The 13,265-nt window shown below is 46.4% G+C and overlaps 1 protein-coding gene across 1 annotated transcript in view; it reads right to left on the bottom strand.

Annotated features, from left to right (window-relative positions):
• Positions 1 to 13,265, bottom strand: part of CDC42BPB (CDC42 binding protein kinase beta (DMPK-like)) — a 99,332-nt gene that overhangs the window by 58,877 nt on the left and 27,190 nt on the right. Inside the window, exons 6-8 of the mRNA XM_011991792.1 lie at positions 6,193 to 6,286; positions 3,441 to 3,641; positions 668 to 916 (exon numbers count right to left, since the gene is read on the bottom strand). Coding sequence (XP_011847182.1) covers positions 668 to 916; positions 3,441 to 3,641; positions 6,193 to 6,286 — 544 coding nt within the window. The remainder of the gene's footprint in view (positions 1 to 667; positions 917 to 3,440; positions 3,642 to 6,192; positions 6,287 to 13,265) is intronic.

Here is a 13,265-nt window from a genome sequence, read left to right as displayed (position 1 = left end):
AAAATCTAAAATGCGGTGACAGGGTTGCAGTGAAGCTCTAATACAATGATGTATGTGACACTGCTTTGAAAAGTATCAAGTAGGCCAGGGACGGTGGCTCACGCCTGTAATCCCAGCACTTTGGGAGGCAGAGGTGGGTGGATCATGTGGTCAGGAGATCGAGACTATCCTGGCCAACATGGTGAAACCTCGTCTCTACTATAAACACAAAAATTAGCTGCGTGCGGTGGTGCATGCCTGTAATCCCAGCTACTCGGGAGGCTGAGGCAGGAGAATGGCTTGAACCAGGGAGTCAGAGGTTGCAGAGTGCAGAGAGCCAAGATCGCACCACTGCACTCCAGGCCTGGTAACAGAGCAAGACTCTGCCTCCAAAAAAAAAAAAAAAAAAAAAGTATCAAGTACCGTGAAAATAAAAGCAAAAGTATTTCTGTTGAGTTCCAAAACTTTAAAAGAGTTGTTTAACTCAATTTTACTCAAACTGAGTCATCCATCATTTTTTAAAGGAATATTAACGACCCAGCTGAAGACTGGAATAAAAAGCACACTGTGTCTTAAGAGCCAAATTTCACAGCTTTATGCTGTACTGACTCGATAAGCAACGCGCTCAGCGCAGCACCGCACGTCAGACCCACAGCCAGCAAGCCTGAGACCGGTGCTTTCCACTCACCGTGTTTCTCAGCACATCGTCGTCCACGTCAAAGTTGGATGTGTCAGAGGGACTGCTCACGTCGGGAATGTAAGGTGCTTCTAGGTTTCGTATATTTTCCCAATTTAGACCTTCAAAAAACGCATGCTTTTTGAAATCCTCTATTCCATTCTGCCCCAGCCGGCGCTCTCTACTGCAGATCAGTCTCTGGATGAGGTCCTTCGCTTCTTCAGAAACATCCGTGACATGGGACGGGAACTGGAATCGCTCCTGCAAGGGGTGGCAAAAACACTGGTGGACAGGTGGACGCATTCAGAGAGTTTAAGGTGTACGGACATTATAGGAAACAAAGTAGAAATGGCAGCTCCAAAGCAGGTCGCTTTTTATTTCATGGGAACGAAATGCAATCCAAAGCTAATACATTTCCATTCCCAAAAGGCAAACAAGAAAACCAGTGATCCTTCTGGTTTTACTCGTTGTAGACTTGGGACCACATTGCAAGTAAATGACACATTTTTACCTATGGAGGTGGCAAGGAATGTGGGAAACATGCCGTGCGCGGCAAGAGGGACAGGCGCAGCCCCGTCAGAACGCACAGTGTAAGCGTCACGGCAGCTCTGCTTCTGGACACTCATGTTACGAAAGCAGTGGCTAAGAGGAAACACAACATGCACTGTATTCCGACCAAGAAAACTGCAAATTACCTCCACGCCCATCAAAAAGGGGACTCGTTAAAAAAGATACCGGTTGGGCACAGTGACTCACGCCTGTAATCCCAGCACTTTGGAAGGCCGAGGTGGGCAGATCACCTGAGGTCAGGAGTTCCAGACCATCCTGACCAACAAGGTGAAACCCCATTTCTACTAAAAATACAAAAATTACCAGGCATAGTGGCGGCCTGTAATCCCAGCTACTTGGGAGGCTGAGGCAGGAGAATCGCTTAAACTCGGGAGGTGCAAGTTGCAGTGAGCCAAGACCACGCCACTGCACTCCAGCCTGGGTGACAAGGGCAAGATTCCATCTCAAAACAAAAAAGATGGGGCACAAAAAAAGAGGAACATGTCCGTGTGCTGATATAGAAAGACACCAAAGATACAATGACAAAAAACTGTTTATATGTAACATGATGCCACATATCTAAACACACACATGCACACGCGCACACACACGTGCTTAGGTCTGCTGAGGCCACACACCCTCATGGTAGAGTGGGCTAAGAGCTGAGCCACCACCTTTGTCATCTGCAGAAAGGAACAACAATGTCACCTGCTTCACGAGGTGCCTGACCCAAGCGCCCACAGGTGGTCAGCGCTCAGGGACTGCTGGCAGGCTCTTAGTAATAATTAAGTCCCAATTGTTACTTTAACAGAATTTGTCACCAAGAAGTGGATGAGGAGATTTTCATTACCTATAATACGCATTTTTGCATTGTCTGAAGTTTTTATAGGGCGTATATATTAATTTATAAATAAAAAATATGCTTCTACTTTGGGAAAAACATTTTTTAAAACTGTTTAACTTTTGCTTTGATTTGGAGTTAAATGGAAAACCAGTTACCACTTTAGTGTTAATCTGCTCACTATGAGAGCAAACTGTGGGAGACACTGGCTGGAGGACAGGCCGTCACTCAATCAGGATCATCCTGGGATCTGCGTGTGCATAGGAGGGAAACGCTATGAGCATGCTGGTAGAGAGGGTGAAATCGGCATTAGAAAGACACATGACTCTCCGGGCGAGACGGCTCACGCCTGTAATCTCTGCATTTTGGGAGGCTGAGGCCGGTGGACTGCCTGAGGTCAGGAGTTCGAGACCAGCCTTGCTAACATGGTGAAACCCTGTCTCTACTAAAAATACAAAAAAATTAGCCAGGTGTGGTGGCAGGCATCTATAATCCCAGCTACTCAGGAAACTGAGGCAGGAGAATTGCTTGAACCTGGGAGGTATAGCCGAGACTGCAGCATTGCACTCCAGCCTGGGCGACAAGAGCAAAACTCTGATTAAAAAGAAAAGAAAAGAAAAGATAAAAAGGCAGGAGAATGGCTTGAACCCAGGAGGCGGAGGTTGCGGTGGGCCGAGATTGCGCCATTGCACTCCAGCCTGGGTGACAGAGTGAGACTCCGTCTCGAAAAAGACAGACAAATGACTAAGGAAAATTTTTTAAAAGAAATAAAAAATATCAGACAGAAGAGAAAATGATAAAAAGGAAAACAAAGGAGGTGGAGAGAGGTGACATGGAAGTAAGCAAGTGAACAGTTTGGAAAGGGAAGGAGGAGACGAGGCAACAGGATGGGGAGGATGAAGGGCCCCATCATCTGGAGACATGTGATCATTTACAGGGACTGATTTCTGGGGAACAGACCTGAGAATCAAAGTTGACATCTAACCAGTGAGTCTAGAGCCACATGACAAGGGCCCACCTGGACCCCCCACTGGCTAACCCCGGGCGCCTCACTCCACACGCCTATGCAGACGACGCATCTGTCTACAGAAACCTGCCTCCCCTCCAGGAAGCCAGCTCGGAATAGGCCAGCATCCTTCCCCTGAGAGTTGGGGGTGGGCGTCACCCTCAGAACCTCCTTCCCCTTCCTCTGGCGTCCACATCTCCTGGTGTCGACCCCACCTCCGGATGCCTTCTCCAATGTCTACTCCAGTCCGCCTGTCCTCAGTTTGGTCTAAACCCTGACATCTCTTCCTGAACTGCTCGCGTCGCTGCCTAATGGATCTTCCTGCACTAGTTGTGCTCTCTGTACTTTAGGCCTGAGCCAGGTACCAAAATAAAAATGCAACGTCTTACTTCATGGTTCATGATCTTCCCGTAGGTCTCCACGAGTGACTCCGCATAAAACGGCGTTTCTCCATAGAGCATCTCATACATGCAGACCCCCAGAGACCACCAGTCACACTCAGGCCCGTATTTGCCCATGCCGTCCTCCATCGCCTGCAGGATCTCCGGCGAGATGTAGTCAGGTGTGCCCACGGCCACGGAGGACTGCACCTTAGGGGAGAAGGAGGTGCTGAAGGAAACCCTAGGGCATCTCCAATCACATATTTCCAACTACTTTCTCTACAATACAGCGGAGGCAGAAAATGAAATAATTATAGAATAAAACTGATGAATGATTGTGTTTTTTAAACCCAGTAATTCAAGCTGAGTATAGTGGCTCCAGCCTGTAGCCTCAGCTACTTAGGAGGTTGAGGTAGGAGAACAGCTTGAGCCCAGGAGCTCAAGGCCAACACGGGCAACAACCTTGTCTCTAACGAAACAAAACAGAATTTAAAAACCTCAATAATGTAAAATTCAATGCAAATAAATATTCTCTTAAAGCACTAAACATTATGCAGCTCCCAGAACACATGAAACTCTTGTACACATGGTCTGTCTGTCAATACCCAAATACCAGCCACAGCCCCAAACAGTGCCTCTCCAATCCCCCAGGGTTGGCATTTCCCACTCTCTGTGGCTGCTCCCCGTGTGATGCGGGGGCCACGCGTGCACGGCCGGCCTTTCTGATCTTCACGTGCAGTGCGCAGGGACTCTTGTACAGGGTCTCTTGTTAGAATAGAGACCCCGGTGGGGCCCAAGAGGCTGCATTTCTAACAAGCTTCTAGGGGTGCTAAGGCTGCTCACCTGCAGCCCACCCTGTGGTCGTCCTCATGGGAACATGCAGAAGTTGGTCCAGGCATTAGCTGGGTGCTCAGGCATTCCCTGGACAGGGAACCAGCAGGCTAAGACCGCTCCTACCCCCGCCAAAGGGAGAAAACAGCTCCCCTACTATCCACATTAGCAGGCCCGTGCCAGAGCACAGTGACACCTCTGCAGAAAGCTGCGAGGGCATGGGTCACCTAGAACAAGCAGGAGGAGCCTGGCGAAGCTGAGAAATCATCTACCCAGAAAGTACGACGGAGAGCACAGGGCCATCCCCAGGGGCTGAGTCTGAGGCTCAGGCAGGAACTGGAGACAACCACCACAGGCCTGTCTGGGGAAGGCCAGGCTCTCCTGAGGGTCCCCTCTGGGAAGAGAGAAACAGGGTCCAAGCAGCACTCCGGAGCCAGTGGTGTGAGAACTGCTCAGGCTGAATGATCAGCAGAGAACTCCGCCTCCATCACTTCCCTACACGAGTGCGTGGCCAGACCACAGGAGCTCCTCCAGACAGCGGGACCACTGGGGTGCTGGGCAGTGACTCCATGACGAACGACTACTGTGACGGGGTGGTGTGGAGGTGAGGAGGGCAACCCGTGCTCTGGTTATACCGTGACGGGGTGGGAGGGCAACCCATGCTCTGGTTATACCGTGACGGGGTGGTGTGGAGGTGAGGAGGGTAACCCGTGCTCTGGTTATACCATGACGGGGTGGTGTGGAGGTGAGGAGGGTAACCCGTGCTCTGGTTATACCGTGACGGGGTGGTGTGGAGGTGAGGAGGGTAACCCGTGCTCTGGTTATACCGTGACGGGGTGGTGTGGAGGTGAGGAGGGTAACTCGTGCTCTGGTTATACAGTGATGGGGTGGTGTGGAGGTGAGGAGGGTAACCCATGTTCTGGTTCAGACCTGTTCTAGTCACTGCAAGACTGGAGTGGAGGACAGCACCCGCCTACCAATTAATCAATATGTGGTCAAGACTTTTAAAAATAAGAGACTGGCTTTGTGGAATGAAAACGAGCAAATTGCATTACTCCTTATAAAACGCTGTCAACTGAAGCCAGTTACATGGGTTCTTCTACTACTGCTTGAAAATCCACTGGTAGGAAAGAAAGGGATTGCTCTCTTTCGGAAAAGTATTTTATGTTAGACCTTATGGTAAGTGCAGGTTTTAAAGAAGAAAAGACTCCAAACATGTAAGAACAAAACTGCAACAGTGGCCACAGACGCAGTGAAAGCAGTTTGCTGGAAGCAGCTGCCAATAGGGTGTGAGCAGACCCGGGACTGCCCCCATCAGGCTACTCAGCCATGTTGCTGGTCTGACTGTGTGGTGGAGACCACAGGGGCCTGTGGCCCGAGCCTGAGTCTCCTGGTGACAGCCGGTCCGGGGCAGCCTCTTGTTCTCCCCTGCTGGCGGGAGTGTCAGCCGGCCCCGTAACACTGAGCACCAGGACTCTGTTTCTAGGTCTACAACACCCACAGAGAGGAAACCCCTAGCAGGAAGTTACCTGCCCAAACACAAGTGAGAAAATACAGTTACATGGTTAATGCCTGCCCACCCGACCAGCCTGGACAGGGCACTTTAAGGAAGAAGCAGAGAGTGCCCTCGATCTGCTATAGGACTGGCATGCTTTTAGCCACCTTGGGATTGAGGCAACCTGACAACTCCCATTCTGGAAGGCACACATATTATTTTCGTAAACATAAAAAGCAGTAAAGATGCTTTCCAACTTAATTTTTATTTGGGAAACGAAACTCCCCAAATAGAAAATTTCAACTATCTCCAAAATTGATTCGTTTTCTTAATTAATGTACTTGGTTTCTTCATTGTACCTCAAATTGAAAACTTCCCTTCTAACTACAAGCCAAACCCAAAACCAAATGGAAAATCTCCAACAAAAATACCTACAGTTCCATCATCATTCATCTTCAAACATGATCCAAAGTCAGCCAGGCGGATATGACCATTCACGTCCAAAAGGACATTGTCAGGTTTAATGTCTCTGTTAGTAAAATAAATACACAAATTAACCATCTCCATGCAACACATTAGGTAGGTCAAAGCCCTTAACTCGTGGTGATCAGATGAAGAAATGCTAATAACCTCTTGTGAACAGCTGTCACCATCCAGTACAAATGCCTCTGTGTGACATTTATCTGGCACAATGGCGGCCGAAGTCATATCATTGCCCCTCGTTTAGTCCCCAATTACCTTGGCGAGGCCTTGTGACGATTCCTACTCGTCTTCCCACCCAGCTAATGAACCCCTCCTGAGCATCTCCTTGGTCCCAGGCACTGCTCTCCAGCCCACCCACCTATGCATGTGACAACGCTGCCCCTGCCTTCATGAAGCCTGCACACGAACTGAGGTGTGGCAAACACAAATAGGCACTGCTGTCTCAGGCAGGCTCACACGGTGCAAGCTCTGTGCTGAGTACCATGGAAAACAGTAACGGGACAAAGGGACGGAGGGACACACGTGGAGGGAGCTGGCTGGTGGCTGCCACACAGAGAGACGGCAGTGGCCAGACGAGGTCCAGGAGGCAGGTGGTGATCTGGGGGAAGACTGCTGCAAACCGCCCCATACCCCTAAAACTGCACTTTATAGATGAAGACATGGAAGCTGAGCCAACTGCCCACAGTTACAGAGCAGTGCGTGCTGGAGCAGGAACATAAACACAGGTCTGTCCCACTAACGCCTGTTTCTGAACTACTTTCTGTGTGCTCCCAAACACATGTGTGGGTGCGGGGCACCTTGGAGCATGAACGCTTTTTTCTGGCAGAATAAGCTTACGTGACTGAACAGTATGAATGCTAACAAACTTTAAAAACAAAGAAAGACGTTCAGCAAAAGACAAGCACAAGTATGTTCCCAGCGGCACTACTTGTAGCAGCCAAAAGGCAGAAACAATCTAAATCTCTGCCTCCAAGAGAATGGGTAAGTAAGCTAGGCTATACTTGCGTGATGGACACCACACCCCAATAAGAACAGATGGGTACCAACTACCCCAGCCACATGAATCAATCTCACACAAACATGGGCAGATGACAATTCTTACCTCAAAACCAGAAACAAAAACACAAAGCAAAAAGAAATCCTAGCATATAACACTCCAAACTGAAATAAAATACCCTCAAATAAACATTCAGGAATACGAAAAAGAAAACAAAACAAAATCCCACAATCCCACAATCTCACACACACACACACACACACACACACACACACACGGCTAGGTGCAGTAGCTCACAAACTATAATCCCAGCACTTTGGGAGGCTGAGGCAAGAGAACTGCTTGAACCTTGGGAGGTGGAGGCTGTAGTGATTGTGATTGCACCACTGCACTCTAGCCTGGGCGACAGAGCAAGACCCTGTCTCAAAACACAAACACACACACACACACGCAAAAACACGCACATGCACTCACTAGACAAAAGCGTGCAGAAAAGAAGAGCTGATTTAACTTAGGGAAGAAATAGAAGAAACATAAAATCTTATCAGAAATGAAGATCAAATTATAAGAGGTCCAAACAAGAATAAATTGAAACAAAAATCTAATGGAAAATTGAAGAAAGGGAAGAAAAGATCTAGAAGAATAAAATGAGGTAAAGAAAGAAGGAAAAGCAGTCAGATAGGAAGCAGCTAGAGGCTGATGTGGGAGACAGGCAAAGGCGGCCCAACAGGTGCATAACTGGAGTCCCTGAAAGAAATCAAAACAAAACATGACTAACATCTAACTACAATCCAAGAGAACTTTCCAAAAATTAAAAGAAAAAAAAAAAACCTGAATCTAGAATGAGAGGGCCCATTAAAGATTTTAAAAAAAAAAAGAAAATATCAACGTCCTCTTTTTTGAAGCCAGCCAAGTTGATATTGATGTTCATATGGTAAGAAAAGCCAGAAAAACCCTGAAGAGTGAGCTGTGATGGGGGGATCAGGCCCAGATGATTTCAAAACACACTACACAGCCTCCCTAGTTAAAGCAGTGTGGTGCTAGTGTGTGCAGAGGCAGAGAGAAAATGGAATAGAGTAGAATGTCTAGAAACAAACCAACTACATAAAGAAATCAAGTACAGGACAAAGATAATACAAATAACTGGGGCAAAGATAGACTTAATAAGTTGGTGGTGTGACAACTGGAGAGCCATTTAAAGTTAAAATCAGGGCCGGGCACAGTGGCTCCTGCCATCCCATCACTTTGGGAGGCCGAGGCGGGTGGATCACAAGGTCAGGAGATCGAGACCATCCTGGCTAACACAGTGAAACCCCGTCTCTACTAAAAATACAAAAAAATTAGCCGGGCATGGTGGCGGGAACCTGTTGTCCCAGCTACTCAGGAGGCTGAGGCAGGAGAATGGCGTGAACCCGGGAGGCGGAGCTTGCAGTGAGCTGAGATCGCGCCACTGCACTCCAGCCTGGGCGACAGAGCGAGACTCCGTCTCAAAAAAAAAAAAAAAAAAAAAAAAAAAAAAAAAAAAAACACCCATAAAATTAGAACGCTTCTTTGTGCCATATATAAGAACAAACCTGAAACAGACCCAAGATCCACACGGAACAGACTAAACTATAAGAATGAAAAACTAAAAATACTGAAAAACAAAACAAAACAACCCCTCCCCCGCCAAAAAAAACCCAACACATGGGTTTTCTTTTTCCGGGGGTAAGAAAAGGATTTCTCATTCAATTACATACAAAAATTTTTAAAAATCTGTGTGGCAAAAAACCACAATGAACCACATCAAAAAACAAATGGCAAACTGGGGAAAAATATTTGTAATATATATCACAAATGAAAAGCAAATACTTCTTTAAGAATTGGGGGAAAAAAGCCCAGAAATCCATAAGAAAAGGGTAAAACCCATGAAACAACTCACATAGGCCTGCACACAAAAATACAAACATGATGGTCAACATCACGGGAAAGGTGAAAAAGAAAACTACAATTGTATACCATCTCTCACCCATCAGAGGGCAAAAATACAAAAGTCTGAAAATACACGGTTGGCAAAGCTGCAAGGAAAACATAAAAAAGAATGAAGAAGCAGGCTGGGTGTGGTGGCTCACGCCTGTAATCCCAGCACTTTGGAAGGCCAAGGCAGGCAGATCGCCTGAAGTCGGGAATTCGAGACCAGCCTGACCAACATGGAGAAACCCCATCTCTACTATAAATACAAAATTAGCTGGGCGTGGCGGCAGGCGCCTGTAATCCCAGTTACTCAGGAGGCTGAGGCAGGAGACTCACTTGAACCCAGGAGGCAGAGGTTGCAGTGAGCCGAGATCGCACCCCACTACACTCCAGCCTAGGCAACAAGAGCGAAACTCCATTTCAAAAAAAAAAAAAAAGAATGAAGAGCTCCATGAATTGATATAGAATGATTTACAGGATACATCACTGAAGTTTTTAAAGATGCAAAGCACACATTTAGCATACCATCTTTTGCTTAACAAAGGAGAAACAAGAAAACGTCTGCACGGATGACAGCAGAAGACAGCAGACTGGCTACCGATCCTGGGTTGCCGGAGGAGGTGGGCAGGATAAGGAAGGGGCGACCGCTTCTCTGAGTACAACTTCATGCAGTTTTGGTGTTTTGGAAGCTAACATCCTACACAGTCAAAGAATAAAACTGAATCGACAAAGGCGGAAGGAAAGTCTAAAATGGAAAACTGATTCAAACCAATGCATCCAACTGTATTTCAAATAAATAACAACAGTGAAGGGGCAGCTGGGGTTAAAACAAAACAAAACAAATCTAAGTGACTTAGAAACAAAGAATTACTGCAGGCGAGGGGTGCGGTCCCAGTGAGATGGGGGAGAACTGCACACAGACCCAGAACTCTTTCTGGCAGGTTTGTTTCTGTGATGGCATGGGCAGAGCAATTCTAAAGCTATTTTAGACACATCACAGGACTGAGCAAGTGAGTCCCTGTACCAACATTGCTGGGTGTCACAGTTTCAGTAGGAGGAAGACAACAATCTGGAAAGGGAGGAAGCCAAGAAGTTAACTCGTGATTCCCGAGTATGCACAGGTAGACGCATGTGTCCATGAACGTGCATATACCTCTGTTACTACCTCTGTGCACTGAGGGGCCTAGAAGCAGACAACCCCATAGTAATGCGCACGCGCAGCACCCAGAACTTGGTCTTCAAAGCCGCTCCCCGCTAAAAGGCCTTGAGCTCTTCTGAGAAACAATGGAGTAGGGATAGAAGGTACAGGATGACAGAAACTAAGGACATCCCCAAAAAGTGAAGAGGCACAGCTCAAACACAGGAGTCAGCTAGAATGCCAAATATGGGCCAATTTCAGCACAAAAATAACTAAGATAGTGAATTATAAACCACCGCGAGAAAAGAGGATCCATGTATCCATACTGATCATAAATAGACCAACAAGCAGGGAGAAGGGAGGTGCTTCCTTAGAGCAGAAAGCCAGATGATGACTGGCCAGTGTGCTGGGTCTGGCGTTTGTAAGTCAGTTTGCAACCATGCAAAGACTGGTCCAGGCAAAAATCGTTAGTGGATACTACATCTTGGGAGGAAATTTTGAAGAAGAAGAGGATATTTGCATGGTCTTAAAAGTATCTCTCCACAGGGAAAAAACTATATAGCAGAAAAATCGAACAAAATCTTAACTGGGTGATGGATTTGATCACCACTGAGGGGCTGATGGATATTGTACACCTCTGGATATGACACCCTGAGAAGGACACAATATATTTACACACACACATTCCAAGAGGAAGGAACACATCATCTCAATCTATCAGGAGAAAACATTAGACCAAGTGAAACTGAGAAGTCTTCTATTGAAAAGGCAAGGGACACTGTATTCTCCAAACACATCAGTGTTCTTCCAACATGCCACTGTCATAACAAAGAAAGGATGAGGAACTATTCAAGATTAAAAGAGATTAAAGAAGACATGACAATGAAATGCCACATGTGATCCTGGACTGGATTCTGTACTGGGGGAAGGAAATACTCTAAGAGATGCCCCTGGGTCAACTGATAAAATTTGAGCAAAGAGGATAAAATTAGGTATGAGTAGCATAAGAAAGAATTTAGGGGTAAATGCTCTTGGTACGTGCAACTTATTCTTAGACGGGTCAGGAAAAATCTGTGTGTGTGTGTACACATGTGGCGGGGGGGGAATCTATAACAGGAGCTGAAATATTAACAATAAGTGAATCTGATTAAAGGTATATGGGTGCTTTTTGTGCCATTCTTGCAACCCTTGTATAAGACTGAAACTTTTTAGGTTTGAAATTATTTGAAACATTATTTAAAAAGAAAACTTTTAAAAGAATACACATGTAATATGATTCCATATATACAGTATTTTAAAACAGGCAAAGCTGATTCACACTTTCAGAACCTCACTGTCTAACACGGCAGCCCCTAGCCACACAGGATTATTCAAACTCAAATTAATGTAAATTACATAAAATACAGAATTCAGTTCTTCTGTTGCACCAGCCATGTTTCGAGTGCTCATGAGCCACATGTGGCCGGGGCTACCGTGTTGAACAATGCAGATCTAGAACATTCTGTCACAGTGGAAAGTTCTGCATAGCACTGTGGGGGATGAGTGGTGGTGACCTCTGGGAAGCGAGTACATTAGAATTCAAAAACAATTTTTGTCTCACATTACTTTAGCAGCTTTGACTGACACAAAATCTTTAAGTCTGAAAGTAAGAAAAAAATCAAAATGAAAACATCTGCTGAATATATATATAGATATACGTGTGTGTGTGTGTATATATATATATATATATATATATATTTTTTGAGACAGAGCCTCACTCTGTCACCCAGGCTGGAGTACAGTGACACAATCTCAGCTCACTGCAACCTCTGACTCCCTGGGTTTTCAGGCGATTCTCATACCTCAGCCTCCCTTGTAGCTGGGATTACAGGCATGCGCTACCATGCCCAGCTAGTTTTTTGTATTTTTAGTAGAGAAGGGATTTTGCCATGTTGGCAAGGCTGGTCTTGAACTTGTGAGCTGAAGCAATCCACTCACCTCAGCCTCCCAAAGTGCTGGGATTACGGGCGTGAGCCACTGCGCCTGGCCCATCTGCTGAACCTATTATTTTCATTAATAAAAATCCTCTTTTCTTGGAAGTGTCTACTATACTTATTTAAATACATCTCAATTAAATTTGCTTCAGAGGAACAAATTCTTCTTCATACGTTATATATACTACGTTCCCTTCCCAACAGACTCCACCAGTGTTGGGAAGAAAGGCAGGTATCTGCCTCCTTCGAGGTGCGGCAGCTCTGAAGACTGAGTGCAGAGGGCGTGCTGACGCTGCGCCTGATGCTGCAGGTGGGTTCTCAACCAGCTGCTCCACATGGATGCGAGGCTTCTGGCCAAGAGCACGTCCATTAACAGCACTTTTGGGGACATCTAATAGACTCTCCCACGTCCACGAGTTTTTCTGCAATCCTTTCTCATGAAAAAAGCGGGCAAGGCAGAGAGAGGGAGAGCTGGAAAGATGAGAGGATGGAAGGATGGAGGAAAGGAGGGAGGAAGGGAGTGGAAATAAAGAGCAACACTCCTGGAAGCAGAAGCAGACCCACCCCCTCCTCCTGCCCTCCCCATGACCAGGGTGCTCGGAGGTGCTCACTTGAACTCACAAACCTTTCACCATGGCCTCCGGCCTCCACTCCCTTCTGTGAGCCACCCATGTAAATAAAAGAGGACCCGTTTTATGACGAGGAAGACTTGAAGCAACGCATACAGGACCAAGTATGAAGAGAAGCTCAAGGAGGTTCTGCAACAAGCTCTATAACTGGCTGCCAGGAAGAAACGGATTAAAGACAAGGACAATGAGACTACTTTATTTAGACTGGGCTTCATTTTTATGGTTTGGGAATGGAAGGCAGGACAATTCACAGAGAAATAGAGAAATGATTACACAGGAAAATGTTTAAGGCAAATAACCGTAATTTCACATACACAGTAATGTTCCAAGTGGCC

This window comes from Mandrillus leucophaeus, unplaced genomic scaffold (assembly GCF_000951045.1).
Source record: "Mandrillus leucophaeus isolate KB7577 unplaced genomic scaffold, Mleu.le_1.0 Scaffold4, whole genome shotgun sequence".
Classification (NCBI taxonomy): Eukaryota; Metazoa; Chordata; class Mammalia; order Primates; family Cercopithecidae; genus Mandrillus; species Mandrillus leucophaeus.
The sequence above is the reverse complement of the archived record's forward strand: the minus strand, read 5'-3'. Positions and strand labels throughout refer to the sequence as shown.